This window comes from Brassica napus, chromosome C3, assembly GCF_020379485.1.
Source record: "Brassica napus cultivar Da-Ae chromosome C3, Da-Ae, whole genome shotgun sequence".
NCBI lineage: Eukaryota > Viridiplantae > Streptophyta > Magnoliopsida > Brassicales > Brassicaceae > Brassica > Brassica napus.
Window position 1 is genome coordinate 34,814,145 of NC_063446.1, and position 27,359 is coordinate 34,841,503.

The 27,359-nt window shown below is 37.6% G+C and overlaps 4 protein-coding genes across 6 annotated transcripts; 2 read left to right on the forward strand and 2 right to left on the reverse strand.

The window, feature by feature from the left end:
• Nucleotides 1–6,993: 6,993 nt before the first annotated feature.
• Nucleotides 6,994–8,609, reverse strand: LOC106378383. Its single transcript, XM_048749572.1, has 2 exons — nt 8,218–8,609; nt 6,994–8,116 (listed from the first exon to the last, which is right to left on the reverse strand). The coding sequence occupies exons 1-2, from the start codon at nt 8,607–8,609 to the stop codon at nt 6,994–6,996; spliced, it is 1,515 nt and encodes a 504-aa protein (XP_048605529.1).
• A 1,582-nt stretch (nt 8,610–10,191) lies between these two features.
• LOC106379633 (transcription factor bHLH25) lies at nt 10,192–12,709 on the forward strand. The gene is made up of 4 exons (XM_048751139.1): nt 10,192–10,467; nt 10,557–10,934; nt 11,375–11,719; nt 12,091–12,709. The coding sequence occupies exons 1-4, from the start codon at nt 10,432–10,434 to the stop codon at nt 12,178–12,180; spliced, it is 849 nt and encodes a 282-aa protein (XP_048607096.1). The 5' UTR covers nt 10,192–10,431; the 3' UTR covers nt 12,181–12,709.
• A 509-nt stretch (nt 12,710–13,218) lies between these two features.
• On the forward strand, nt 13,219–15,580 carry LOC106381732 (proline iminopeptidase). 2 transcript variants are annotated; one of them, XM_013821670.3, is made up of 11 exons: nt 13,219–13,445; nt 13,539–13,696; nt 13,784–13,882; nt 13,970–14,080; nt 14,174–14,236; nt 14,326–14,419; nt 14,540–14,637; nt 14,749–14,850; nt 14,939–15,052; nt 15,159–15,233; nt 15,319–15,580. In XM_013821670.3, the coding sequence occupies exons 1-11, from the start codon at nt 13,337–13,339 to the stop codon at nt 15,409–15,411; spliced, it is 1,116 nt and encodes a 371-aa protein (XP_013677124.1). In that variant the 5' UTR covers nt 13,219–13,336; the 3' UTR covers nt 15,412–15,580. The 2 variants fall into 2 exon arrangements, with proteins under 2 accessions (XP_013677124.1, XP_013677123.1); XM_013821669.3 differs by having other exon boundaries at nt 13,784–14,080.
• Nucleotides 15,581–16,293: 713 nt separating this feature from the next.
• LOC106381733 (DUF21 domain-containing protein At2g14520) lies at nt 16,294–26,165 on the reverse strand. 2 transcript variants are annotated; one of them, XM_013821671.2, is made up of 11 exons: nt 25,779–26,164; nt 25,400–25,476; nt 25,240–25,323; nt 25,018–25,131; nt 17,795–17,881; nt 17,558–17,697; nt 17,396–17,483; nt 17,246–17,319; nt 17,048–17,178; nt 16,692–16,957; nt 16,294–16,602 (listed from the first exon to the last, which is right to left on the reverse strand). In XM_013821671.2, the coding sequence occupies exons 1-11, from the start codon at nt 25,954–25,956 to the stop codon at nt 16,558–16,560; spliced, it is 1,284 nt and encodes a 427-aa protein (XP_013677125.1). In that variant the 5' UTR covers nt 25,957–26,164; the 3' UTR covers nt 16,294–16,557. The 2 variants fall into 2 exon arrangements, with proteins under 2 accessions (XP_013677125.1, XP_048607097.1); XM_048751140.1 differs by lacking the exons at nt 16,294–16,602; nt 16,692–16,957 and having other exon boundaries at nt 17,089–17,132; nt 25,779–26,165.
• Between the last annotated feature and the right edge of the window lie 1,194 nt (nt 26,166–27,359).

A 27,359-nucleotide genomic window follows, 5' to 3' on the forward strand; every position in this document is an offset into this window, starting at 1 on the left:
CCTCTAGTTGCACACGGACGCGAGCTGGCTCCTTATCGGGTCGCAAGCTGGGACGGGACACGAGCTGTTTGGAACGATCTTGCGTCTGGTCACGGATGTGTGCTGAGGTAGTCAGACGCGATCGGGACACGTCTTCTTCTTATCTAGTTCGCGAGCTGCTGCCTTTGCAAGCGGCTGATCTGAATTGCGAGCTGACTGTGATGCGAACGTGGGATGACTCTGTTGTGAACATGAAACTGCGAATGTCTAGGATCAGGAACGCTTAAGGGCTTTAGCTTATCGGGTGTTTGCAAGCCGGAACGGAAGCAAGAACAAGTTAGGGTTCTTCGGGATTAGATCTTTGCACCAACTCCTCTCAGCTCATGAAATAAAAACAAGGAGTATTAGATTACATGAACACCATAATCTGAACAAGATATCATCAAACAACTAAGGTATGATAAACTTTTCTTTTACAGGATTTGAATTTGGCTAGAAAATCTTGTTGGTTCGGATTAGGGTTCCAAAAGATCAAGACGGCGCCGCATATTGTTTCTGCGAGTGTGGGCGCGTCTGAGATCGGATCGAAGAACGGTTTACGCTGATAGATTCGTCTCGTCAAGAGCTTCAATTTGATATGTGGCTCATCGTCTGGTTCCTCAGGGTTTGAGAGACAGATCGATTTTAAGTTGCACCTGATTTAGGGTTTATGTGTGACGGATTTTAGGTTAGGTTTTGTCTCAGGGTTTTGGAGTCTATCGTGCTGATAACATGTTGTAAATAGAAGGTTTGAGACTGAATATTTTTCTGTTATTATTAATGACCAAGGGGGTTCTTTTATATAAGGATTACAAGATGAAGATAAATGGAAAGTATCAAAAACCTAAACTCACTAGGATTAGGAAAACTACTAATACATAATAATGGAAAGATTACATCTACTAGGAAAAGGAAAGAGTTTCTTTTTCTCCAAGCTTTGTAGCCGTCTCTCTCTCTCCTCTCTCTAGGGCTTCGGCCATCTCTCCATCTTCTAGGTATTGGACCGGTCTTGGACCGGGCCTGGTTAATGGCAATCCACTCGATGATTTATAACAACAATCCAGTAGTCACGTAACTTCCAATAGACACGTAACTTGTAAAGTTTGAAGATTTTAGAATTTGATGAATTAAAATAAGATAACAATCCAGTATCCTTAGACTTCGATTGGCATAACATTAGCATAAACACTATGCTATTTGTTATCTAATCAATGATTAGAAAAACATTTAGAAAATACCAATTCTCTATAAATGCTATTTGTCCAATACTTTCTGATAAAGCTTTTGGTAGAATATTGGAATTATAATATATAAAGAATTTAAAACAATTTAATACAAATAATTTTTTTAATTCAGTAATATCATAAAATGAGAATGCCTAGTCAAATTAAAGTCAAGAAGGGGCGAAGCCGTTGCTTGCTTGCCGTATTTTCATACGATCAATTGAATATTGGTAAAATCAAATTCAGTGGGTTTTTGAACTTTTTTTGCGAATCGAAGAACGCCAGTGACTCGACTAAAAGGTCTGCAAGCCTTATTTATATTTATATCAAAAAATAATAATATTTATAAATAAAATTTATTTTATAAAATTAAAAGAATGATATTTCATATTTAAAATATAATTAATTATGATTCATTATCATCAGTAAAGATTATATATATTTTATGTATTATAAATATAAATATCTATATTATTTAGAAATAAAAAATGATAAATCATATACTAATTTTAAATGATAGTTTTATATACGGATCATTTACTGCTTTATCAATCGCTTTATTAAATATATTTATAAGAGCATAGTGTTTCTTTAGCATACTTATTTAGCATACTACTACTGATTTATTAATATTTCTATCAATCAAGACCTAGATTCTGCAAATATATATTATGATTTATATTTTTTTGTTATACTTTTGTAAAATGATATGGATTTGTATTAATTATTTTCTACCATAAATTTTGTAAAGTAATTATATTTTTTTATGTTTTCTAAAAGTTTCCAAATATTAATTTCATCAAATATAGCATGGTTATTTATGTTTGTAACTTTGTATAGAAATATTTAATTTTTTTAATTTTTATTTAATAAAATATCATTCGTGAAAATAATATTTATACATTGAAAAAGGAAACTGCATACAATATCCCAAGTTTTTTGGACATATAATTTAGACTAATGTTGCAGTAGATCTTTGTTACAACAGTTGTTTTGTTACATATAATTTTTTTTATTACATACATTTTTAAAATATCACAGATATACGTGACATTTGAAAATTTTGTCTTGTGAATAAAAAGATATACAATTTTTTTTCAGTACTAAAGTATAATTCCTTTAAAATTCTTAAACTTTTTGATAACAAGAGATTTGAGTAGATTTTTAAAATTCGCAAACCAATAAAAGTAAATTTTGAAAATTCTCATATCATATAGAATTTATTTTAATTTTAAGAATACATGAACCAATAACATATAATCTCAAAATTAAAAAATTCTTAAAAATTCTTTTCCTAATGAACCGGGGGTGGGGTTCTTAGAGGAATATAAGAACCCGTCTCTTAACTTTTAACTAAAAAAGCTAAGAACCAGTTCTTAAATAATAGTTTTAAGAGCCGGTTCTTAACTTTTTTAGTTAAAAGTTAAGAGACGGGTTCTTATATTCCGTTAAAAACCCTACTCTAAGAACCCTCCAATAATCATGCTTTAAGGGTCTTCCACCATTTAAAGAGAAAATATAACCAAAGATGCCAAGGCTTGCTCTCAGCCTTGTTTACTTCATGGCTAAGCTCATCCTTCTTTTTTTTGGTAGGGTGCAGGAGACATGAGTCTCCTACTCTTTATTCAAATAATAAAACTCATTACATGCAAATTTGCCTAGATCTAGATACCCATGAAATTCCTCCAACAAAACATAAACAACACAATCTGGGACATCTTCAAAGAAATGTAACTCAAGCGATAGAGAAAACGCATAGTTAGCTAATCCATCCGCCAGATAATTAGCCTCCCTATACATATGAGAAATTTTGACTAATCAGTCTCTTGATATGAAGCCATAGCACAGACGTACTATGAACGACAGGGGATGAGAATCATGAATCCCTGTCTGAAGAAAACCCACCACACTCTCCGAATCAACCTCCAACTCCAACTGACGAATCGCACGGTCCCATGCTATACACAAGCCATAGTATACTCCCCACAACTCCGCAAAAGGGGCTGAACAGATGCCTATGTTTATTGCAAAACCCCCATTCCATTCTCCATACTCATCGCGAGTAGCCCCACCCGCCGTAGCAAGTCTCGGGTTACCTCTAGATGCTCCATCCGTGTTCAGTTTGAACTAGACATTTGTTGGTCGATTCCATGAGATCTGCTTCTCCACATGTTCCCGGCTCTGCCCATGTTCCTTTAGTTTTACATTTGCTTCTATCACCTCCCGAGCCTTATCCTGAAGGAACTGCACCCTGTCTCGACGTTTTCCTTCCTCTCCAAAAACATACCCATATCTTCATTTCCAGCACCACCAAACAGTCAGAGAAAACAGTGTTGGCCATAGCTCCCCCAATCCTGGTCTATTCCTTGCAAGGTTATCATAAAGCCATTCTAGGAGAGGTTGGTCAAAGAACCGTTGTTGTCTGCTTAGGGGAACAAATCGCGCCCATAACCCTGCAGCTGCTGGACAGTCTCGAAGAACATGAGGAATGGTTTCTTCTCCCCCCCTTACACAATGGACATATACTATTCTCACTCAAATGTCTGCTTTTCCGTTCCGTGTTTGTCATGATCACCTGATGAGTTACCAGCCATAGGAAGACTCGTACACGTTCTGGAGTAGTGACACGCCAAACCCGCTGATATAAGGCTTCCATATTAGGTCTTGGCTCCGCATCCCTGGTTAAGAAAGCATAAGCTGAGTTCACAGAAAATAAACCATCCTTGCTCCCTCCCCACGACATTCTATCCCTTGCACCCGTAACATCATCAATCACCACTGAAGCCAACCTTAGACGATTTGGCATTGACATATACGGTTCTATTATATGCGTTTGCCAACCAGCGCCAGTTTGCCAAAGATCCCGAGCTCGTACCTCCACCATCTCTTCCGGAATATCCACTGTACTCAACTCAGATAGTGGCTCATTCAACAACCAATTATCCTTACAAAAACTTACTCGACGACCATCACCAAGAACCCAAGCCAAACCCGGGACAACAAACTCACGCAGCCCCAATACCAAACTTCTCCATGTTGGTGACCAAGTTCCTTTAACGCTTAACCAAGATAAATCATCCAACTCGCCAACTCGAAATTTTTTTTGCAGAATCTTAACCCATAGGCCATCCTGTGTGTTCAGCAACCTCCAGCCTAGCTTTGCTAGTAGAGCAATATTCATTTCTTTAGCTAACCTTATCCCCAGCCCACCTTCACTCTTCGGTTTACAGATTTTTCCCCAAGAGACCAGATGCTGTTTCCTGTTTTCCTCACTGCTCCCCCAAATAAACGACCGAGCAATTTTATCAAGTTGATCCAAAGAAGATATCGGTAGAGCGATGGTACTCATCGTATGTACTGGAATCGATGCGAGAATAGACTTTGTAAGCGTGATCCTCCCTGCCAAGCTCAAGAATCTCCTTTTCCATCCCGCAAGTTTAGACGACACTCTCTCAATTACTTCCCCAAACTTCTCTTTATTAATTATTTTTTGCAACACCGGCATGCCCAAGTACTTTCCCAACTCTTTTGTTCCTCTGATTCCACTCTCAGTACTTATGGAATTCGCTAAGTTGCAGAGAAGAAAATCAAAGATTTCTCAAGACTTACTTTCTGCCCAGAAGCTCCACAACATCTCTCTAGCACCTTCCTAATCACCCGAATTTGCGAGATTGAGGCCTCAGCAAACAAGATCAGATCATCTGCAAAACAAATATGGGATAAAGCTTGTCCACCCCTAGATAGACTGATTGGTTTCCACTTCTTCTTGGCCACAGAAAGATCAATTTGATGGCACAAGCGCTCCATGCATAATACAAATAAGTATGGTGACAAAGGATCGCCCTGCCGAAGTCCACATTGAGGTGTAAAAGCTTATGTCCTCTCCCCATTCCACAACAGACTCATTCTCGGGTTTGTCACGCACTGCATGATCCATTGAATCCATATCCCGGGTAGTTTTGCTGCATAAAGAGTATCCTCTAAGAAATCCCACCTGATTCGGTCTGCGTCCTTTCTTTTTCCTCATTGAGTGAACCGCTTCATGGACCACAACAATATTGTCTGTACTAAGCCGGCCTGGGATGAAGCTGGCTTGCGCTGGACCAATAAGCTTGGGCATAAGTTTCTTCAATCTCAACACCATCGCTTTAGTTATTATCTTGAACAAGACATTACATAAACTGATTGGTCGGAATTGCATGATTCTTTCTGGCTTGAGGACCTTCGGTTTTAAGACCATCATTGCATCATTCATACCCGTAGTAAGAACACCTGATTCAAAGAACTCAAGCCCACACCGAGTTACCGACTCCCCCACTACTTCCCATGAATCTTGGTAAAAGACCGGTTGAAACCCATCTGGTCCTGGAGCTTTAAACTTCCCCATGGAATCTCAAGATCCACTGCAGAGAACGCTTTATTGAGTATCTCCTTCTCACCCCTCGTAAGTTCAGTGAAGCCTTCTTGAGAAAGTTTTTATGTATCCAAATTGATATCTTCCGTTGAGTACAGGCGTTTATAATAAGCTACTGCCAGCTTTTCTAACTCCTCTGACTGATCTACCTAGCGCCCCTCATCATCCTTCAGCATTTCAATTATGTTTCTCTTCCTCCGAACAATTGTATTCGTATGATAGTAATTTGTATTACTATCACCAAACACTATCCACTTCTCACGTGATTTTTGGTACCAGCATCTCCTCTTGTTCTAGAACCACATAAAACTCCTTCTGTAAGCCAGCTTCCCTTAACAACAAATCATCAGTTGGGTTCCTCTCCAGCTCCTCCTGAATTCCCTTGATGTCACTGATTAGTTTTTCTTTTCGTTGCTTTACATCCCCAAATATCTCCTTATTCCATTTTTTGAGCTTTGCTTTCAACGCCAGAAACGCCTCAGGCGTACGCATCTCCCAATTCCAAGATGCCGCAAGTAACTCCTTAAAACCTTCATGTTTGAGCCATGCCGCCTCAAATCGAAAAGGTCTCCTCTTGAGGTTACCTCTCTGTTCAGGCTTTAGTTGCACATAGAGTGGTGTATGGTCTGATGCTAGAAAGGGAAGATGAGAAACTACTGCCTCATGCCATCTTACTCGTGTCTGAGCACTAAACAAGACTCTGTCCAAACGTTTAGCCACAAAGTTCCGGGTATCTTTCCCTCTTCTCCATGTGAAAGTGTTACCTCTAAAACCCATATCCACCAAAGCTAGCTCATTTATCTATTCTCCAAAAGCTAGAGAGTCCGGTGAAAGTCTACCATTGCCCCCTGACCTCTCATCCAACCGCAGTATAGTATTAAAATCTCCACCTACCAATACTGGTTCATCAATATTCTCAATTACCCGCTTCAAGTCTCCCCATAACCCACTCCTACGACTCACTGTAGGCGCAGCATAGACAGCTATGAGGTGAATTACCTCACTCCCAATCTCAACACGTGCATGAATAAACTGTTCTGACGATTCCAAGATCGTTAGAGCTCCAGCATGATTCCTCCACAACAACCAAATACCACCACTCTGACCAACGGCGTCCACCCGAAAAGAGTTATCAAAGCCTAGACTCTGACAGATTTTCATCGCGTTATCCCCTCCCGCATGGGTCTCAAATAACGCAAGAAAATCAGTATCGAACTTCTTCAAAATGTACTGAATAGAACGTCGGAAATTGGGTTTATTTGCCCCCCGACAATTCCAGAAAATGCAATTCATCATCTTTATTACGATAAGGTCTAATTGGATTACCAGGGAACCCTGTTATGCGAGGTCCAAAATCCTTTCGTCCCCCTGCGCTTCCATCTGCGCCTCCGTCTCCCTTTGTTCCATCTCACTAATGGTACTATCCATCGGATTCTCCAACTCTTCATCTCTTAGTTGCAATGGCTTTACCGTAACTCTGGGTTCTGCCACACTCTCCCTGAAGGCACCCCCAGCTCTCCCTGCCTCCAAACTTTCCACTCGCAGTCGTTTCCCCGACTCCGATAGACTGACTTCCCCTTTAGTGGGCCCAAACACCAAACCTCTAGCGGGTTTATTGTTTAAATTTATGGGCCTTCCTCGTGCTCCTTCTACTACTTTCTTCCCAGCCCATTTCTCCTTGTTCACCATTTTCGAATCCTTTCTTATATTCACCTTCCCTCCAAAGGTTAGAGTCTCTTTCCCTTGCGAAATTTCCTTGTTCTCATTTCTTTTGATGTTCATATTCTGATTCTCCTTGTTCTCCTCGCCAGACACAATCTCTTCTCTTGATTCACTTCGATCTGTATCCAGCTCTAAACTACCAAATTTGTTGGATATCGCAATGTTTGCGATTCCCCCGGTCCGCGGGATCTCTTGGACATTCCTATCTGTCTCCCCGCTGGCTTCCGCAGTCCTGCCGTTCACCAGTCGAGGCAGTATCTGCGTCCCTCTTCTTGAGCTCCTCGCCGGAGTAAAACCATTCTCCTGCACTATTGGTTCTTGTCTAGTGGGTGATCGCGTAGCTGACTGTGCCTCCGACTGTATAGCTACTTCAGCCAATCTTTCCGCAATTGTTCTTGGGCATCCATGAACCAAGTGTCCATAAATTCCGCACTTTGAACAGATCTCAGCTAACCCTTCGTAAGCTACAAAGTATCTCTCTCCGTTAATTAGGAATGTCCCTTTCAACGGCTTTGCAAGATTAACTTCTACACAAACTCTCACAAACCTTGTTCTTTCAAACTTCAATGTGGTCAGGTCAACACGAACTGGTTTACCCAAACCCTTGGCAATACCCATGAGGATCGATCGATGGTAAAAGTTCACTGGAATATTTGTCAACCTGATCCAAACCAGCGTCGTAACGATGTCATCTCTTAACGGATCGAACTCCGGCGACCAAGCTCTCACCATGAGATAACTGCCAAAAGCCCCCCATGGACCCCCTGTCAGTGCCGCCAAATATTCATCCTCCTTCTTGAAACGAACCATAAAAATTGTCTGGATAGGTCCATTACATACATTCCTCCTTTAGGGTTCCATAACTCTCTTAGCTTCTTGCTCAAGGCAGAGATCGGGATGTTCCTTCCCAAAACCCTAACAATCATACACTGCTTCCACATCCCATTCATCGCTTCTAAAACTTCCGGCTCAATCGTAATCGATGGTTCTCCATCCTCTCCATTCGAAAACTCCACTCGTAGCCTCTCAGATACAAACACATTATCAATCAAACTCTCTGGAACCGGCATACCTCCTCCATTCGTACCCGCCACTTTGGATGCATACGAGGCCGCCGCATCCGGTGGATCCCCTGGTGGTCTCGCTCTCTCTCCCACATCCATCATGGTTGCATCACGATCTCCCGACTCCGAATCCCTGCCCTCACCAATCGCCAAAACCCTAATCGTCATATCCCGCAGTTTTTTCAATGGCTAAGCTCATCCTTCTTTGTCGCTGCTTATTAGCTTCATTATAAAAAAAAAATTTGCCACTGAAACTCCTTGCTGTAATTCTTTTATATTCACAACTCATATTCCTTTTTGGAAATATGTTAACATTTTATTTTTAAAAAAACAAAATATAACCAAATTAAATAGAAAATGTGTAATTCTTTTGATTTCCCAATGGTTGATTTACTAATGAGGGAATCCCAGCTTTATTTATGTAAACTGTTTGTATATTTGTAGATTAATTCAAGTGATTATCGTAAAGCTCCACCAATAAAGTTAACAAATAAACTAATTCTAATATGTAAGTGTAATGGGAGGGAACAAAGCGGGTGGCGTTCTTTCGGGTTTAGTAGTAGCGAGTAAATCTACTTTTCAGTCACAAACTCTAAAAACATGATGCACTTGATTAAAGAAATTTTTTTGGTGAATATTTAACAATCTTTTTTTAACTCCACAAATGTTTTTTTTTTGTTTATATAATGATGTGTCAAGAAAAGAATTACGATAGCCTCGTCCAAAACCCTATCAATATTATTTTTTGCCATCAGTTGATATTATACACATTTGGGGTTGGTCCGCGTTTTGCGCAAAAAAAATTATATTTTGAGTCTTTGTATCTAACATTTGATTTAGTTTGAAGAGTTTTATCCTATTTTTTTATTTTTCTTGTTTCTTTATTATATAATTTATCATTATTTTCCGTTAAATTTGTATGTTGTTAGGAAATTCATGGATAATCCTCACACACACAATCCAGAATAGGTAATAGCTGTAATAGGCATGCTGGAGACAGCGTTGAGTGTTTATGTGTCTAACATATCTGACAAGCTGCAAGATATTCATGAACTCGCTTGTACATCCCTTCCAATTGAAACCATTGTCTTATTCTCTTCATTGTTTTCATAACACCAGAGTGTCCTCTCCCAACTATCCATCATAACATTTTGATAATATCAGAAGAATGGAAACCGATGACTTTGGTATAACAAGAAGCCTTTTGTACTATAACTAACCATCCTGATCCGTGAACCCATCTATTTCTATCTCACCCTTGTTAACATGTGATATCCAATTCTGTATAGTAGCATTATTCTCAATTTCTTGATAAAACCCATGTAACTGAATGACTGTAGGCACCGTGAATAACACTTGTCACTGGTATGGTGGCTGATTCTTTAGGAAACAGCCGATATATTGAAGAAATTCGCCATTAATTTCTATAAGTCTGCTGAAAATAAGCATAATAATCTTTTGTTGCATACGTGTCTGCCCAAGAATCGGCTATAAATGCATAACAATTCAAGACTTTCGAAAAAGTAGGTTTTAGAAATTACAAACCAGCTAAATTTTGACTTTTTTCAAAAAAGACAAAACTTTGATACCACCAGTTTCTCCGTAAATGACATATTAATACTCTTATATTATTTTTTTTAAAAAAAAATTAATTAATACTCTTATATTACAAAGAGACAATTATGCTTTATCTTGTTCATACTTCTTTTTTCTCCTACTCTACCAAACAACTTTAAACAAAACCTTCACCGACCAGCTGCTTCAATGGAAACAGACAAATGTCGGTCGAATAAAGAATGTGTAAATTAATCATACACACTTAATAATTCCTTTCACGTTAATTTTGAATTTTAACCAGCACTAACTAAAAAAGTCTTACTGTGCTTTCTATCTCTGACTTTGTTGGAAGTTTCATACTATATATGTTATTGCATAATTATACATAAAGCCAATTGTATTAGCTCCATCTTTTCAGGTAGCATTGTCTCTGATGGACATTTCATGCAACTCTGAATATAATCAACTTGTAAGCTCTCTTGATTTTCTTAACTTTCTCCATTTTGTATTTAATTTGACTCACAGCTCAAATAATATGGAACTTTTTGTTTTATGCAGGAATATCAAATGATGACGAACTTTCCTACACCCGAAGAGCTCAATGATATTCTCTCTTTACCATCTCTACAAACCATGGAGCCCCAACTCTACAGCCATCAGTCTCCAGTAGTAACCACGTTGAACGCAGAAGCTGCGAAACAACTCAAACATAGAAGCTACATGAATACTACTACGAACCAATGCTCAAGCGGGTTTGGTGAATATGGGGCTATGGGAAACTTGCAGCCCAAGAAAGAGCATACTGTATTGGCTCAGAGGAACGTGTCACGTGGGGTTTCGCAAGCAAGAGACCACATAATGGCTGAACGAAGACGCCGAGAGAAGCTGAGTCAACGCTTCATTGCTTTATCTACCATCGTCCCTGGACTCAAGAAGGTACAATTGCACAAACATAATCTCATTCATGGTCATCATAGTTAGTTAGCTTTGATAAGCCGGTCATGCCATTTTGAGCCTGGTCTGCTTTAAGTCCTGCATAAGCCTGACCATTTTGAATGATTAAGCAGAAAAATGCTTACTAATCATTTGGTAATTTGATGTTTTTCAACCATAAATATTTTTTGTCCACACTTGTGCGGATAATTACAATATATAGAACATAGAAAAATATCGGTATGCAGAATTTTTTTGTTAATCCGTTTGCTGCAACCAATAACATAACAAAAATAATCTTTGTTTGCTGCAAAAGGTTTAGACCCAAAACCCGATAATTACTTGTCAGAATCTTTGAAGGCCAACCATAACAAAAATAATCTTTGTTGATACATATTTTATGTATTAATATTTCCTATGGTGCTAATTAATTGGGCTTAAAGACGGACAAGGCATCAGTGCTTGGGGGCACAATAAAGTACCTGAAACATTTGCAAGATAGAGTTAGGTTTCTTGAGGAGCAAGCCAGTCAGAGAACCATTGAGTCAGTAGTGTATTTGAACAAGTCGAGGCTCTCGGTTGCGGATACAGAGCTAGAATGTATTGCGTTGCCCGAGATCGAAGCTAGATCGTCTGGTATAAATGTTCTGATAAGAGTTCACTGTGAAAGAAGGAAGGGGGTTGTTGAGATCACTATGGCTGAAATTGAAAAGCTTAAACTGACCGTGATAAACAGCAGTGTCATCACTTTTGGATCCAGTTCCCTTCATCTCACCATTATTTCTCAGGTTAGTTTCTCTTTTCGGATTGTTTTTAAGCTTATGGGTTTGTTCATTTCTAGAAATACTTGCAAATTAAACCCTGGGGGACTCTTTTTATCATTTCACTTTTTTGATTAATATCATTGTAGTCACCATACTTTTTCCTTTAGCTTCAATTTAAAGTTTTCCGAGTCAAAAATTTTTTAGCACTCTTTTTGAATAACCCGATTGTTTTTGGTATTATAACAAGTACAATTGAAAAAATGAATATATAAATTGATACATGGGTTACCGCCTTACCGGATATGTTTATTATGGTATATACATAAGAAGAGGAAGATAGTTGATGGGATGTGAAAGAATTATACAAAATTAGTTGATGTTAATCTTAAACGCAGATGGGCGAGGGATTCAATATCACTACAAAGGATGTTGTCACGAGCATCAAATCAAGCCTCGAAGCTTTTATGAATGCCAATCTCGTCTGAGGAAATAATATAATTACAATAAAATTATATAAAAGCATATATAACTAAGATCTTACAAATTGGAAGCTCCGGTATATTTTCACCACTATAAGACCTTTTTCTCCCAAACTCTTTTATCTTCTCGCAGTTCGATTTTTTGGAGGGGTTTATTCTTTTTTCCCTTTCCGTTTTAAGACTTCAAAACACAAATGAGAAGAAGAATGCCTATTTTTGCATCGGGTCTAATAGAAAAAGACACCATGTGTTTCCAAACTATGAGTTTTCTTTCTTTTTCTTAATCTGGTTTTGAAGTATTTTACCTTAGTGTTGGGAATGGTATTTATTATCTTCTTGTGGTGATGTGTTGTTTTGTTTGTGGAGTGGATTTCAATGGAACTTCGTAACTCTGTTTAAGTTAGTAATGGTGTGGTGCCTACTTTTCTTCATTCTTTTTCTAGAGTTTTTAATATATTATATTCTGATGTTGTTATAATATTGTTTTCTTACGAACCGATGTTATTGTGGACAATGATATTATTTTTCTTACCGATTGGTTTTGAGAAACATATCTTTCCATCCACCCTCGAATCATAACTATTACCAATGTTGCATATTTGAATAGTCTAAGTAATCGCTCTCACCTCTCTTTATTCCGGTTGGTCTTTACATGTAACACTGTTTTTAAGCGGTGCTTATCACAAGAAGTGAACTGGAGAAAAGAAATAATAGAGGGAAAAGAGTAAAGAGATAAGAGCATCCACATTGTGTTCTCAAAATAAAAATTAAGAAATTAAGAAAGAGAAGTAAAAAATGAACATTTGTGAGAGACACATCCCCCCACCCACACATATCATTACCAATTTACCACCAGTAATTTAGATTATAAAAATAAATGAAAAAATGAAAAAATAGAGATATTAATATTTTCTTTTTTATTGAGAGCTTCATATATGTTTAAATTTTTGGTAAAAGTTAAGAAAACCTTTTGTCAAAAAAACATTGTAAAAGTTAGTAAAAATAGTAAACACCGAAGCTTTAATATATTTTGGTCAGTTTATTTTTTAAAGAAACCATTGTACCAAAATGAAACAATTTGGAGATTTTTGGTTAGACCAGCACGAATTGCGAAACAAACAACAGATATCATTCATCGCTGTCCAAAGCATCATCAAATGCGATGAAATTAGGTCATCACATTTATATACTCCCGTCCTTCTCTCTACCCACTTACTCTTGTATTCGATCGTTTCCACCATCCCCGATCAATCTCAATCTCTCCTTCCCAGGTTTCCCATCTCCCTCTCTCTCTAAATACTCTGCTTCGAACTTTGTCGTCACGATCTTCGTTTGATCCGAAATAATCTCTCTTTGAATTTCAGTAAGAAAACGCGCAACGATTCGCAGTATGAGCGACTCAATCGTAGTGCCTCAAAGGAGAAGCCTTTACCCTCCAATCGAGCCGTACAACAACGGGATTCTAAAGGTTTCAGATACTCACACACTCTACTGGGAGCAATCAGGAAACCCAGATGGCCACGTAACGTCGTTTTAGCCCTTTCTCTATGAATATAAAACTGGAAGGAAACCATTAAGTCTCTAACTTTTTTTTTTATTATTATTGCAGCCAGTTGTGTTTCTTCATGGAGGTCCAGGAGGAGGAACATCTCCTAATAACAGGAGATTCTTTGATCCTGAGTTTTACCGGATTGTTCTCTTCGACCAGGTCTCGCCGTTTCTTAGATTTTCTTTTGACACTCTTAACATTATTAAAACTCTTTCATTTGTTTTTTTGTTTTTTTTCTCCTTCCAGAGAGGTGCAGGGAAGAGTACACCACATGCTTGCTTGGAGGAGAACACCACTTGGGACCTTGTCAATGACATTGAAAAACTCAGGGAGCATTTGAAAATTCCTGAATGGCAGGTGTGAGAGAGAGAGAGTTTCAGATATTTTTGTTTCCTCTTTGATGTAGAGGGTAAAATAGGCATAAGATTGTGAACATTTTGTTTTCCTCAGGTTTTTGGTGGATCTTGGGGTAGCACTCTAGCACTTACTTACAGCCAGTCCCACCCTGATAAGGTGCAAAAGTTTGCAAGAAGAAAAAAAAAAAGAAAGAAATTAGAGATAACCTCCACACATTTTTACTTTATATTTGTTTGGTTTTTAAGGTTACTGGTTTGGTCCTTAGAGGGATCTTTCTGATTCGGAAGAAGGAGATTGATTGGTTTTACGAGGGTGGTGCTGCTGCTATATATCCTGATGGTAATTTCTTGTGGAGTTGTGATCATCGTTTGCGTTTCTAGACATTTCTATATAAGCTTTAGTGATCATGGGACTATAGTTTTTTTTGTGTAAGTGGTTGTTTCTCTGTTTTAATAATAGCATGGGAGGAGTTCAGAGATCTTATTCCAGAAAACGAGAGAGGTAGCCTTGTGGATGCATATCACAAAAGACTCAACTCCGATGATCTGGAAACTCAAGTATGTTGACATCTAAATAAATTACACAAGCAAATACGTCGAGCATTAGTCCTATTTATCTTCTAGGTGTACCTCAGCAACGGTGATAAATTGCATTTTTGATGTTAATAGTATGCAGCTGCGAGAGCTTGGACTAAATGGGAAATGATGACTGCTCATCTTCTTCCAAATGATGGAAACATTCAAAAGGCAGAAGATGATAAGTTTTCATTGGTTAGATGTTGCCAATCTTATCTGGCATTCACTGATCTATTGTTATATCTAAATCTTTTAGTTAATTTCCTGAGACATTGCTCCACAGGCGTTTGCAAGGATTGAAAACCACTACTTTGTTAACAAGGCGTTCTTTACCTCGGACTCATACTTGCTGGAGAATATTGATAAAATAAGACATATCAAGACCACCATTGTTCAGGTGCATACTTTATATAAGAAGTTGATTTGTGGGTTCCAGTTATAGTATATTATGGGATTGGAAATGTGTTTGCTAAGCTGTGTGTTTGTTTTATTACAATGGGCAGGGAAGGTATGACGTAGTTTGTCCTATGATGTCTGCTTGGGATTTGCACAAAGCATGGCCAGAGGCAGACCTCAAGGTAAAGCTAAAGTCTTTTATTTTTTTTCTGAGTTCTCTTCTAAGTTTGTTTTTACTTTGTTGGTAACGCGACCCATGGCCTGCAGATTGTTGGTGATGCTGGACACTCGGCAAATGAGCCTGGAATCGCAGCAGAACTGGTGGTTGCAAATGAAAAGATGAAAGCTCTTGTGGGATGAAAGGATTCGATGGACTGCGTTCATATCTTAGGGACTTGTGTTCATTTTTTCAAGTTTTTTGCTGCTAAGTAACATCACATTCACAGACGCATGAGCATTCACATAGTTTGTTTTCAACGCGAACCAAATGTTTTTATCACAAAATCTAATTTAAACGAGTCTCTGATTATGATACCCAGATCAGCGGCACTTGCATCAACATATAATATAGCTGAATCTAAATTCCGAACACCACGTGGTGCAAACTTGTCCTTCTTTGTATTATATTTTACTTTTCGTATATGTTGGATTTTAAATTAGATATGAACTTCTTAATTTGTTGAAACTTCTTCATATAGATAGTGAAAACGGGTCAACTTTTTTGTGTAGATATTATTTTCACCAATCAAGAACAATTTTTTACAAACACTATTTTATATATCGTTAAGATTTTCATGCACACCATGGTCCATATCAGCATTTCAACGCCTGCATGTAGCGGTTACAGACTTATGGTGGATATTCATAACCCCATAACAAGATATTGTGCGTCTCCTTTGCTGCAAAGTGAATCTTGACCTGAAAATTTATTTTGTTCTCTCCAACACTATCTTATTCCTCTTGAAAGCTGTCTAGTTTGAATAAGATAAATTTCCTCTTGGATCACCTAATATTTTATTCAAACTATTTGAACTATTCAGCTTACTTGAAAACTAAACTGAATCGGAATTGAATCCAGTTTTTAGGATATTAACTCGTTCTTTTACCTGAATTAGACCGAGGATTACAAGGCATTGAAAATTACCTAAACCAATCAGAACCTAATTTTCCTCGGTTCTTGAATAGGGTCCTAAACACCCATACCCCCCCAACTACTCAATACCCAAAATAACAACCAAATACCGAAATTTTCAGGCTTAATGCCAGGAGTATTGTTATCTGCTTGTTTATACTGTACGACAAGGACATATATTTTTGGTCAAAGTAACGATATAAACATATATTAACAGTTCATGCTAGGAAAGTTTTTGTTCCTAATGTACGGAAATAAATGTACTTACGGAGCAGCGTTAATACATGTGACATACATGACTCTTTTCACAGAAAATTTCCTACGAAGATATTTGATCTAGAAAACTCTGGCACCGTATATTGGAGTTGTTGCTGTCACGAGTCTTCAAAATGATGATCCGTCTCATCGAATATCTCTTCCTACAGCCACAAATTCACAAAAAAACAAATGAGTTGAAAACAGAACAAACAAAAAAAGGTATGAGAATTAGAAGTAAAAAGTAAGTTACTTGAAGAAGTTCCTCAATGACATCTTCCATTGTAATGACACCAACAGCTTCTTCCTCCTCGGCTAGCTTTGGCAGCGAATCTCCGTTCAATTGCAGAATATCAGCATCGCTATCCTTGGACCATCTCTTACTCCTAGACCTTCCTTTAAACGAATTCGCTCGGTGTGGAAAGCTTTTCCATTTCTGAAGTGACCTCCTTCTCTTCAACTTCTTTTCTTGTGGGATTTTCTCATCATCCACATCCAATCTTACTTCAACTATATTCTCTGTTAAAACAGAAGAAGAAGGTATTATTAGGCTTTGTATGAAATCTCCATCTCATGTTTACTCCCACAATGCCAAAAAATACCATTTACCATTATTAGCAGCGTCAGTACTAGGTAATGTGTGGATTTTGTCGCAGCATTGCCTCACAACAACAGCCATGTGGCTGTGACCTTTCTGGAACTCATTTAATATATCGTATAACGGTAAGGTTTCTGGAACTCTAGAGAACAGAAAAAGAACAAGCAATCAGCTATTGAAGCACATGAAACTGTAAGAGGTAAAGATACCTTGGGATCCGTCGTACGGTGACATTCTTGACCTGCGTTTCATCATCTGGATTGATAGTCAATAAGTTCTTCACCTAAATAGCAATCACTAAAATTCTTTAACTGTTGGAAAAAAATATGATTTTAAAATAAGGTGAGATAGAATTTTACCAAAACAAGACCAATTATATTTGTACGTTGCTCGTAGTATACAGGGACTCTGCTATGACCTTTCTCAAGAATCAAATTCATCAAATCCCTGTTGAAAGAAACTATGTTTACGCATGACTTAATTATATAGATCCGTGTAGGAAGGTTAAAAGAAGACAAGACCTGTCTAGTTTTGCGTTGATATCAATCACAAAAGTCTCGGAGATTGGTGTCATTGCATCTTTAACCATTTTCTCAGATAGCTCAAGAGCTCCAGCTATGATTGTTGTTTCATCATGTGTCAGCTCTCCACCCTTACCAGCCTGAAAAGAAATAAAGATTGCTCCATTATTTGTCTAGCGTTAAAAGCATAAAGAGAAACTTGTCATTTTGAAGATATCAGTAAAAGAAAAGACATGCCTCATTCCCATGCAAATCCACAAGTGTTTTCAGCTCGGCTCTACGGAAAAGTGCTACACGACCATGACCAAGTAGAAAGTCCAGTAGCTGTTATATGTACAACAATAAACAAATGTACAATAAAACAAGACTTTATGGACAGGACACTGCGGTCACTACAAGAAAACGTTTCCATAACAACGACGATTTACGATGAAAATCTTTCCACGTAAATTTATATGGTGTTTACAACGCAGTTACGAGGAGACCAAATTTCCCTGTAAACTCCATGTAAATTTACGAGGAAACGGTTTCGTCGTAAAATCCATGTAAGTTTACGACGACGAAAGTACGTGGAATGAGAAATACGTCGTAATCATTACATTGACATTACAACAAAACATGTTACCGTTATATTTAGGTGAAAACATGTATTCAATGTGCTTTAACTTACCTAATTTCGTCGTAAAGTCGTTGTAAATATTATGTTAAAACCATGTAAAAGATTCCTTGTAAAATCGTTGTTATATTTCAACTACCCAACTCGAAAATTTCTCTATATATATGTCATTTCCCACAACTCTCTTTCTCACAAGACACCAACGGAAAAAAAAATCCGAAAAAAATCAGAAAAAAAAAGATTTCAAAAAAAAAAATCTAAGAAAAAAATGACCGGTGGCGGTAATATTTACGAGTTACGGAGTTGGATGTATTTGCACAAAGATTCCGACGGGAGGGTGACGAACGCATTTCTGAGCGGGCTGCACACCGATCACGCAGGAAAGCGGTAAGATGTTCTGCCCCCTGTCGGAAATGCAAGAATTCAAAATTTGCACGTAGTGAAACTGTATGGAAGCATTTAGTAAACAGAAGATTTACACCACAGTACTACATTTGTATCAACATGGAGAGGGTTATGGGGGAAATGAAGCTAGTAGTAGTAATAATAATTTTGAGGATGCTCATCATAGTGAAGAACCGAATCATTTGCATAATGAATATAATTATCATCAAGATCAGGAGCAGATGGTAGATCATGATAAGGTTCAAGATATGATTAGTGATGCATTTTTAGAAACAACTACAACAATAGTTGATGGAACTGGAAATGTAGAAGAACCAAATTTGGATGCAAAAAAGTTTTATGAAATGCTAGATGCTGCAAATCAACCAATCTACACTGGTAGTAGAGAAGATCTCTCTAAATTGTCTCTAGCAGCTAGGATGATGAATATTAAAACGGATCATAATTTACTTGAGAATTGCATGGATGCATGAGCGGAGTTGTTTAAAGAGTATTTGCCAGAAAACAACGTGTCTGCTGAATCTTATTATGAGATTCAGAAATTGGTTTATAGTCTTGGGTTGCCTTCGGAGATGATTGATGTTTGCATTGACAACTGCATGATCTACTGGAAAGAAGATGACAAGTTAGAAGAGTGTCGATTCTGCAAAAAACCACGATTCAAACCGCAAGGCCGTGGGAGGAATATGGTATCGTACCAAAGGATGTGATACCTACCAATTACAGATAGATTGAAAAGATTATATCAATCTGAGAGGACTGATGTGTCGATGAGGTGGCATGCGAAACATGTCCAGAGAGATGGTGAGGTTGCACATCCATCAGACGCAAGAGCGTGGAAACATTTCAACAAGGTACACGCAGATTTTGCTACAAATATTCGGAATGTCTATCTTGGGTTATGCACCGATGTATTTAGTCCATTTGGAATGTCTGGTAGACAAAATTATTTGTGGCCAGTCATTCTTACGCCGTACAATTTACAGCCGGATATGTGCATGGAACAAGAATTTCTATTTTTGACCATATTAATCCCTGGGCCGAAGCATCCAAAACGGTCTTTTGATGTTTTTCTTCAACCGTTGATAGAAGAGCTAAAGCAATTGTGGCCAGAAGGGGTGAGGACGTACGATTGTTCTTTGAAAAACAATTTTATGATGCGAGTTGTTCTGCTGTGGACGATAAGTGATTTCTCTGCTTATGGGATGTTGTCTGGCTGGACAACACATGAAAGATTATCTTGTCCATATTGTCTTGGATCAACGGATGCTTTTCAACTGAAGAATGGTAGGAAGAGTTGTTGGTTTGATTGTCATCGTCGGTTTCTTCCACTTGCCCATTCGTACAGAAGAAATAAGACAATGTTTCAGCACAAAAAAATTGTCAGAGACAGTCTTCCTCCATATCTCAACGGATACAAAAGATCGAAGCAGACATTGATTATTACGGAGCTCAGGAAACAGTTAAGGTTGGAGGAAATTGGCATGTTCCTGGAAATATGCTTGATGGGTATGGTGTCTCTCACAATTGGCATAAGAAGAGTATATTTTGGGAGCTACCCTATTGGAAGGATCTTCTCTTACGCCACAATCTGGATGTCAAGCATATTGAGAAAAACTTTTTTTTAGAACATCATGAATACATTATTTAACGTCTCTGGGAAGACAAAAGATAACAAAAAGTCAAGGATGGACTTACCTGATATTTGCTCAAGAAGTGATTTACATATCAAGAGCAAAGGAAACGTTTCTGTTCCCATCTTCTGGTTGTCATCAGAAGCCAAAACATTCTTGTTTAACTGAGTTGCATCAGAAGTTAAGTTTCCTGATGGTTATGTTTTTAATCTGTCAAGATGTGTTGAACGGGGTCAAAAGTTCTCCGGCATGAAGAGTCATGATTGTCATGTGTTTATGCAACGACTACTTCCATTTGCTTTTGCCGAGCTCCTTCCAGCAAATGTCCATGAAGCACTTGCAGGTAATTATAATTTTATAATATATATACATATATATGTTATGAAATGTTATTAATTTGATTATTTTTGCAATATACAGCTATCCGAGCATTTTTCAGAGATCTTAGCACACGTACGTTCAAGGAAGAAGTCATCGAACAACTTCATCAGAACATTCTGATCATATTGTGCAACCTGGAGAGAAGATATTTCCTCCTTCATTTTTTGACGTCATGGAGCATCTAGTTGTCCACCTACCGTATGAGGCATTGCTTCGTGGACCTGTTCACAACGGATGGATGTATCCGTATGAGCGACAGATGAAACATTTGAAGGGGAAAGCAAGAAATCTTGCAAAGGTAGAAGGTTCAATAGTTGCGGGGAGTTTGACAGCCGAAACATCTAACTTCACATCATACTACTTCGCTCCAACTGTTCGTACGAGAAAAAGAGTTCTTAGAAGATATGATGATGGTGGAGTACCAACATCATATCCAATTGATAGTGTTCCTGACATTTTCTGCGAAATTGGACGGTTTGGTGGTAAAACGAAAGAAGTATGGTGGTCATGTGAAGAGGATAAACATAGTGCCCACACTTATATTCTGCTCAACTGCGAGGATGCAGTGACCCATTACTTTGAAAGGTAAATATTTGTGAATGTTAATTATATATGACTTGATTATTTGTTTAATTTGCAGCATGTTTGTATCTCAAGTTGAAGAAGCAATACCAGGAATATCAGCAACTGATGTGGACACACGTAAAGATAAACACTTTATCAAGTGGTTAAAATCACAGGTACGTAATATATCTCATACATTGATTAATTAAGTAAGTGTTTTGATACTTCAAGATTAATTAAAAATATCTGCTTTTTGCAGGTTGATTATGACGATCCTTATTATCCCGTATGGTTTCACGAATTGGTTCAAGGTCCAGTTGCAAAGGTCACCACATCATCTATGTATTTCCCACGAGGATTTACCTTTCACACATACGAGTATGAGAGACATCAGGCAACGAGTAACTATGGAATATGTGTGAAAGGTGAAACAGACTTTTACGGGATCTTGCAGGAGATTATTGAAGTGGAATATCCGGGGTTATTGAAGCTAAAATGCGTCCTCTACAAATATGAATGGTTCGATCCTGTTGTGAACCGAGAGATTCAGTATAACAAATTTGGTGTTGTGGATGTCAATTTTGGGAGAAGATACAACAAATTTGAGCCTTTCATTTTAGCTCCACAAACCGAGCAAGTTAGCTTCCTTCCTTATCATCAGCCTCGAACTTCCGGGATAAACTGGTTAGCTGCTATCAAAATTACACCTCGTGGACGCATTGTCGCTGGAGAAGAACCGCCCTTGCAAGAAGAAGACGCTATCAATGAAGATGAGGTACCAGAACAACCAACTGATGAAATCCCTTTGATCAACCCGCAAAACTTTCAATATGAAGATATTCCCGAAGATGCGACAGATGAAGCACGTGAAGACGAGTTCGAGAGAAGCGACGATGATGATTGTAATGATAGTCATGAGAACGAAAACAATTTAGAGTGGTGTAATATTGATGAGAACGAAAACGATTTAGAGTGATGTAATATATGTAACAAATGTTGTATTTCTCTATTGTAACGTATGTTTAAAGAAATATTGTTTTTTTAGCATCTTAATGTATGTGTAACAAATGTTGTTTTATATAATATGTATTTCTTTAGTTTTAAAAAATTTATTTGGAGTTTTAGGGTTTTAGAGTTTAAGTTGAAGAAAGAGCTAGAAGTAATAGAGAAGAAGATATGATGTTAGATGATATGTGACTTAGGGGTTTAGGGATTTTATTCTCGGTGTTTAGGGTTAAGCATTGTAAAATCGTCGTAAATGGTTTGATTCCACGTAATTTCGTCGTAAATGAAAAAAGTTGGGTCTGGTAACTTCGTCGTAAACGGAAAAGCCTGGTAAATCGATTCGACGTAATTTCGTCGTAAATAGAAAACGTGGACCTGGTAACTTCGTCGTAAATGAAAAAACGCGGGTCTGGTAACTTCGTCGTAAATGGAAAAACGCGGGTCTGTAACTTCGTCGTAATTTGAAAAGCATGGTAAATTATTTCGACGTAATTTCGTCGCAAATCGAAAAACACAGGCTTGGTAACTTCGTCGTAAATGGAAAAACGCGGGTCTGGTAACTTCGTCGTAATATTACGTCGCGTATACGACGAAACGTTTTCTATATATTGAGACGTCAAGAATGAGGCTGCCTCGTTCATTCCTCCCAAATTCCTTTGCTCTCCCTCTAAGGTACACTCCCTTTCCTCTTCTATTTTTTTTAAAGTTAGTTTAGGTGATTAGTTAGGTGACGAAATAATTTTTTAATTATGTCGTCGTAATTGATTAAATTTATTTTAATTTTTTTAGATGGATCCTAGAAGGAAACCAGCAGCACCTACTTATGCCCAGTTGTTTGGTGATGGTTCTGGTACATCTTCTTCCGTTCCATCGTCTTCCGATGCAGTTCCACACTCTCAGACTTCTCAGAGAGTTTTTTCGAGTCCTCCTCTTCCACCGCAGATGCCTCCACCTCCTCCTCCAGCGGCTGCACCTCGTCCTGTCCCAGAAGGTGCAGTTCAACCGGATTTGCGTGTGCCTTCATATGCTCCATTCGCGAGATATACGGTGGAGGATTTGCTTGCCCAGCCTGGACGGGAGGGTTTGGATGTTCTAGACCCCGATAGACCCCGAAGAACTTACTGGTAAGTTATTAATTTTTATTATATTAAAATTTAGATTATTTTTATTTTCTAATGGTTAAATTGATTTTTTTCAGGTTTGGGGCTAACAACCGTGTTAGCCGGAGCGTTTCGGCGACGATTAAGGGTTACTACGACGGGACATATTCGAACTGGAGCAAGACACCAAATCACGTTAAGATCACATGGTTTAAATATTTTGCGGTAGAATTTTTAAATTTAATTAAATTTTCACTTTTAAATATATATATATATATATATATTTAATATTTATTATTAATTGTAATTTTTTCAAATTTTTTGTGTTTCAGCAAAAGTGGCATTGGTCTTTGGGAATCACCGAGAGGGTGTAGGCGGAATTCGTTGCAAAGACAAAAATCCGCCTCTGCAACACAGTCTCCGGTTGGAATGACAAGTGGGAGATCTACGGGTATGAGGGAAAGCCTACTGAGCTCACGAAGGATGTGTGGGATGGCCTCATCGCCTATTGGGAACACCCCTCTTCGATCAAAAAGGCCAATTCGTACTCGGCTTCTCGAAGGACGAAGGATAAAGATGGTCATTTGCCCATGCTTCACAGAACCGGAGAAAAACCTCATGCAGGAATCCGTCTAGAAGCTGTAAATTTTGTTTTAAATATATATTTTAAAATATTCAATTATTATAATTTTTAATATTTAATTTAACTTTTTCTTGTAGTTCGAAAAGACGGGAGTCTTACCATCTCTGTCTGGCCTATTCAAGATGACTCACGCCACATCCGACGGAGTTTTTGTGGATCCTGCATCTGAGAAACTCTTAACTCTTCCAAGCAGTGGCTGCTCAGATTGAAGAACAGGAGACGCAACTAACCCAGGAGTCTCTCGATGGATTACCCGTCACACATTGTCCACCGAAGAGGCCGACCGAGCTCCTAAAAAGAAGGGACGGATAGTCGGTATAGGCTCTGTTAACGAAGTTGCAAGGGCAACTTCGTCATACACTTCGAGACGGGATGAAAAGACTGCTCAGATGAAAGCTCGAATGGATAGCCAGTAGGTTCGTTTAGACTCTCTTGAGGATTTGCTAGACGTGATGGCCGTGGAAAACCCGGTTATGCAGAGAATGTTGAGTGAGAGACGAGCCGCTCTTGGGTTGCCAGTACGAGATCCCCAAGAGTCCGATCCAACCCGTCAACAGCCGAGCAACCCCACCGACTACTTCGAGAATATGTAGTTTTTTTATATTTCTATTTATATTATGAATTTAAATATTATTGTATGACTTTTAAATGCTTTTTTAAAAATATGTTTTTCATTTTCATATTTCGTTTTAAAATTTAAATTATTTTAAATTCCAAATATTAAATAAATTCAAAATAAATTCAATATATATATTAATAATAAGAATCGATATAAACTCCATGTAAATTTTTACGAGGGTTTTACATCGAAAAGTTTACGTGTTCTTTACAACGAAAGTATTTAAAGTCTGCTTTACATTGAAAGGGTTACGTGGAGTTTACCACGAAATGTTACGTCTCGTTTACGACGAAACCTTGCCCTGCGCTTTACAAGGAATTATTTTCGTCGTAAACGTAACAAATCGTTTACGATGAAATCTCCGTTACGACGGACGTTTTACAACGAAACGTATTTCGAAGTTAATTCGTCGTAAAAGGGTTTACGACGAATTTACAACGAATATTGCCCTGATAAAAATATGTTTTCTTGTAGTGAGTGTGTTTTTAATTACCTTACTAATTGGCCATGCAACCGGAGAGCAGATCCAGACTAGAACACGAACAAACGGCGCCACTGTTGCACCAATCGCCAAACCATGACGGGAACAAACGGACTGAGGTATAATCTACAGGTGAGAAGTTAAATCAAACTATCAATTTTTTCATCATAAAACACAAATCTACATGTCATATGGCGAATATTCCAGTGCACCAGATCATTCACAAGATCTCACCTCACCAAAGAGAAGAATCAATGTCACTGAAATCAAAATAGCACCCCAAGCAGTCACAAGACCATCAAGAAAAATAGGAAGCGTCTGACAAAATAAAATCAACTTAATAAATTATTCATGAACTTTATGATTCCCATTTCGGCAAAAGATAAAAGTTTACCTCCATAGCAGCTGCATTGCATATCAGTAAAGTACAAAGCAAAAGGTGCTGATTTTTCACAACTGGCAATATCTTTGCTGCATCAATCAATCAAAAATCCCAATAAGAAAATGCAAGTAACAACATCAAATAAACATCCAGAAAATGCATTAATACAATTTAATATTCTTCCAAAAACAAATCTTGACCCCAGTTTAAGACGCTAATTAATCTTCAGAACTAAATAAACTAATCAGATAAAATCAAATAACAGGGAGATTCTCGTGACGTCTACCTACCAAACACATGCGCGATACATTCCATTAAAAAGAATATAAAAATCAAAGCACACGTCTAAGATTTTTCTCAGGTTGGTGAAAAGAAGAGAATCAAAAAGTACCAGCATGTTTGCGATCTCTGGGTGTGCCAGATTTAGCAAGGACCTCGAGATCCACGAGACTCATGGACATAAGACCCAAAGTGAGACCAGACATTAGCCCAGCGAACAAGACAAGTAACACTATCACGAGAATGTGTACGAAGAAGTTGCTCTCGCAGCATTCATACTCCACAGCCATTTTATTACAAAACAAGAATACTCAGATATCGCAAACCCTAAAATTTTATGTCAGTGCTTCTTTGAAACCAATTTTTTTCTGTGAAAGAATTAGTAATTTGTAAAACAAGAAACATGAAAAAAAATTTAGAGATTAGGACAGAGATCCGACTAATTAGTGGGAGACGAAAAGTTGAAACACACAAACTCTGGAGCTGGAGATGGAAATGTTTTGTTTCATTTTCTTTTTATCACTCGGTTTGCGGTTCTGTTTGTGTAGTAAAAGACTATAGCACCCCTGGAACATAAAGGTATGCGTGTTTTCGAGAAATGGTGTTTTAGTCCTTTGAAGATTCCATCATGCTGAGTCGATGTATCAATGATTTGGCAGGTGGAGTATCGGATTCGATTCGAGTATCATGGTGCGGTGAGAAAGGGTTGTGATGTGATTTTAGGAATATTTTTTTATAACCAAGGCACGTGAGCTATTTAACATTTACGAGTAAACTTTTGGATAAATTCAATTTTCTTTTCAGATGCAAAAACAAAAATGAATTTAATAAACTCGAAACTGATTGTAAAAAGAATAAATATGTTGATTCGATTTCCGCAGTCGATTGTACTTTAGAGATTATACATTATATTATAACACCTAATTAAACTTATACTTACGAATGTAATAGTAGCATTCATCATTTTGGCAATAGCAGTAGTAGTCACCATCACGGTTTCAAATTTTTTTTTGTTGCTTTCCGTTAACCTGATTTAACCATACAGTGACCATTCTTTGTATAGCTACAACAAAATTTATCATTTTGGATAAATACATCATCATATGCGATGTTATAATTATTGTTTTCATTATAGAGATCTAGATGAATATGTTAATTATGCTATTTTCGAATGTACTTCAATTTTATAAATTTAGTACTATTTTCTACACATTTATGCCCGTCAGTTTTTTCTTATTTCTAGTGTTTATACTAATTTGAATTATCTGTTCAGAAAGAAAAACAATATTAAAAACTTAGAATTGAATAGAAATTTTTATCCATAGATTTGGTATTTTTGAAAAGCGCATAATGACAAATTATCTAAAGAAATCGCAAGAGATCATCTAAAGCTAATAAGACATGAAGAAGATAGCGAATGCAAAAGAAATTGAAGAAAGACATCCACTACATCATACTCATCCGATCCGATGTGTTTAGTGGGTAGTTTATGGACTTCTGAGGTACAATGGTGACGAAAGAAGGACATAAGCAACTTTTGGAACTAAAAAGTCAAAAGAGAGGCATGTCATATTTTTCGTACAGAGTTGGAAGCATTTATACGAGCTGTGAAAAGTATGTTTCAGTACTTATACTACTAGGATTAATTAGTTAGGATATCACTACAAAGTTTTTTTACCGCACATATAACACT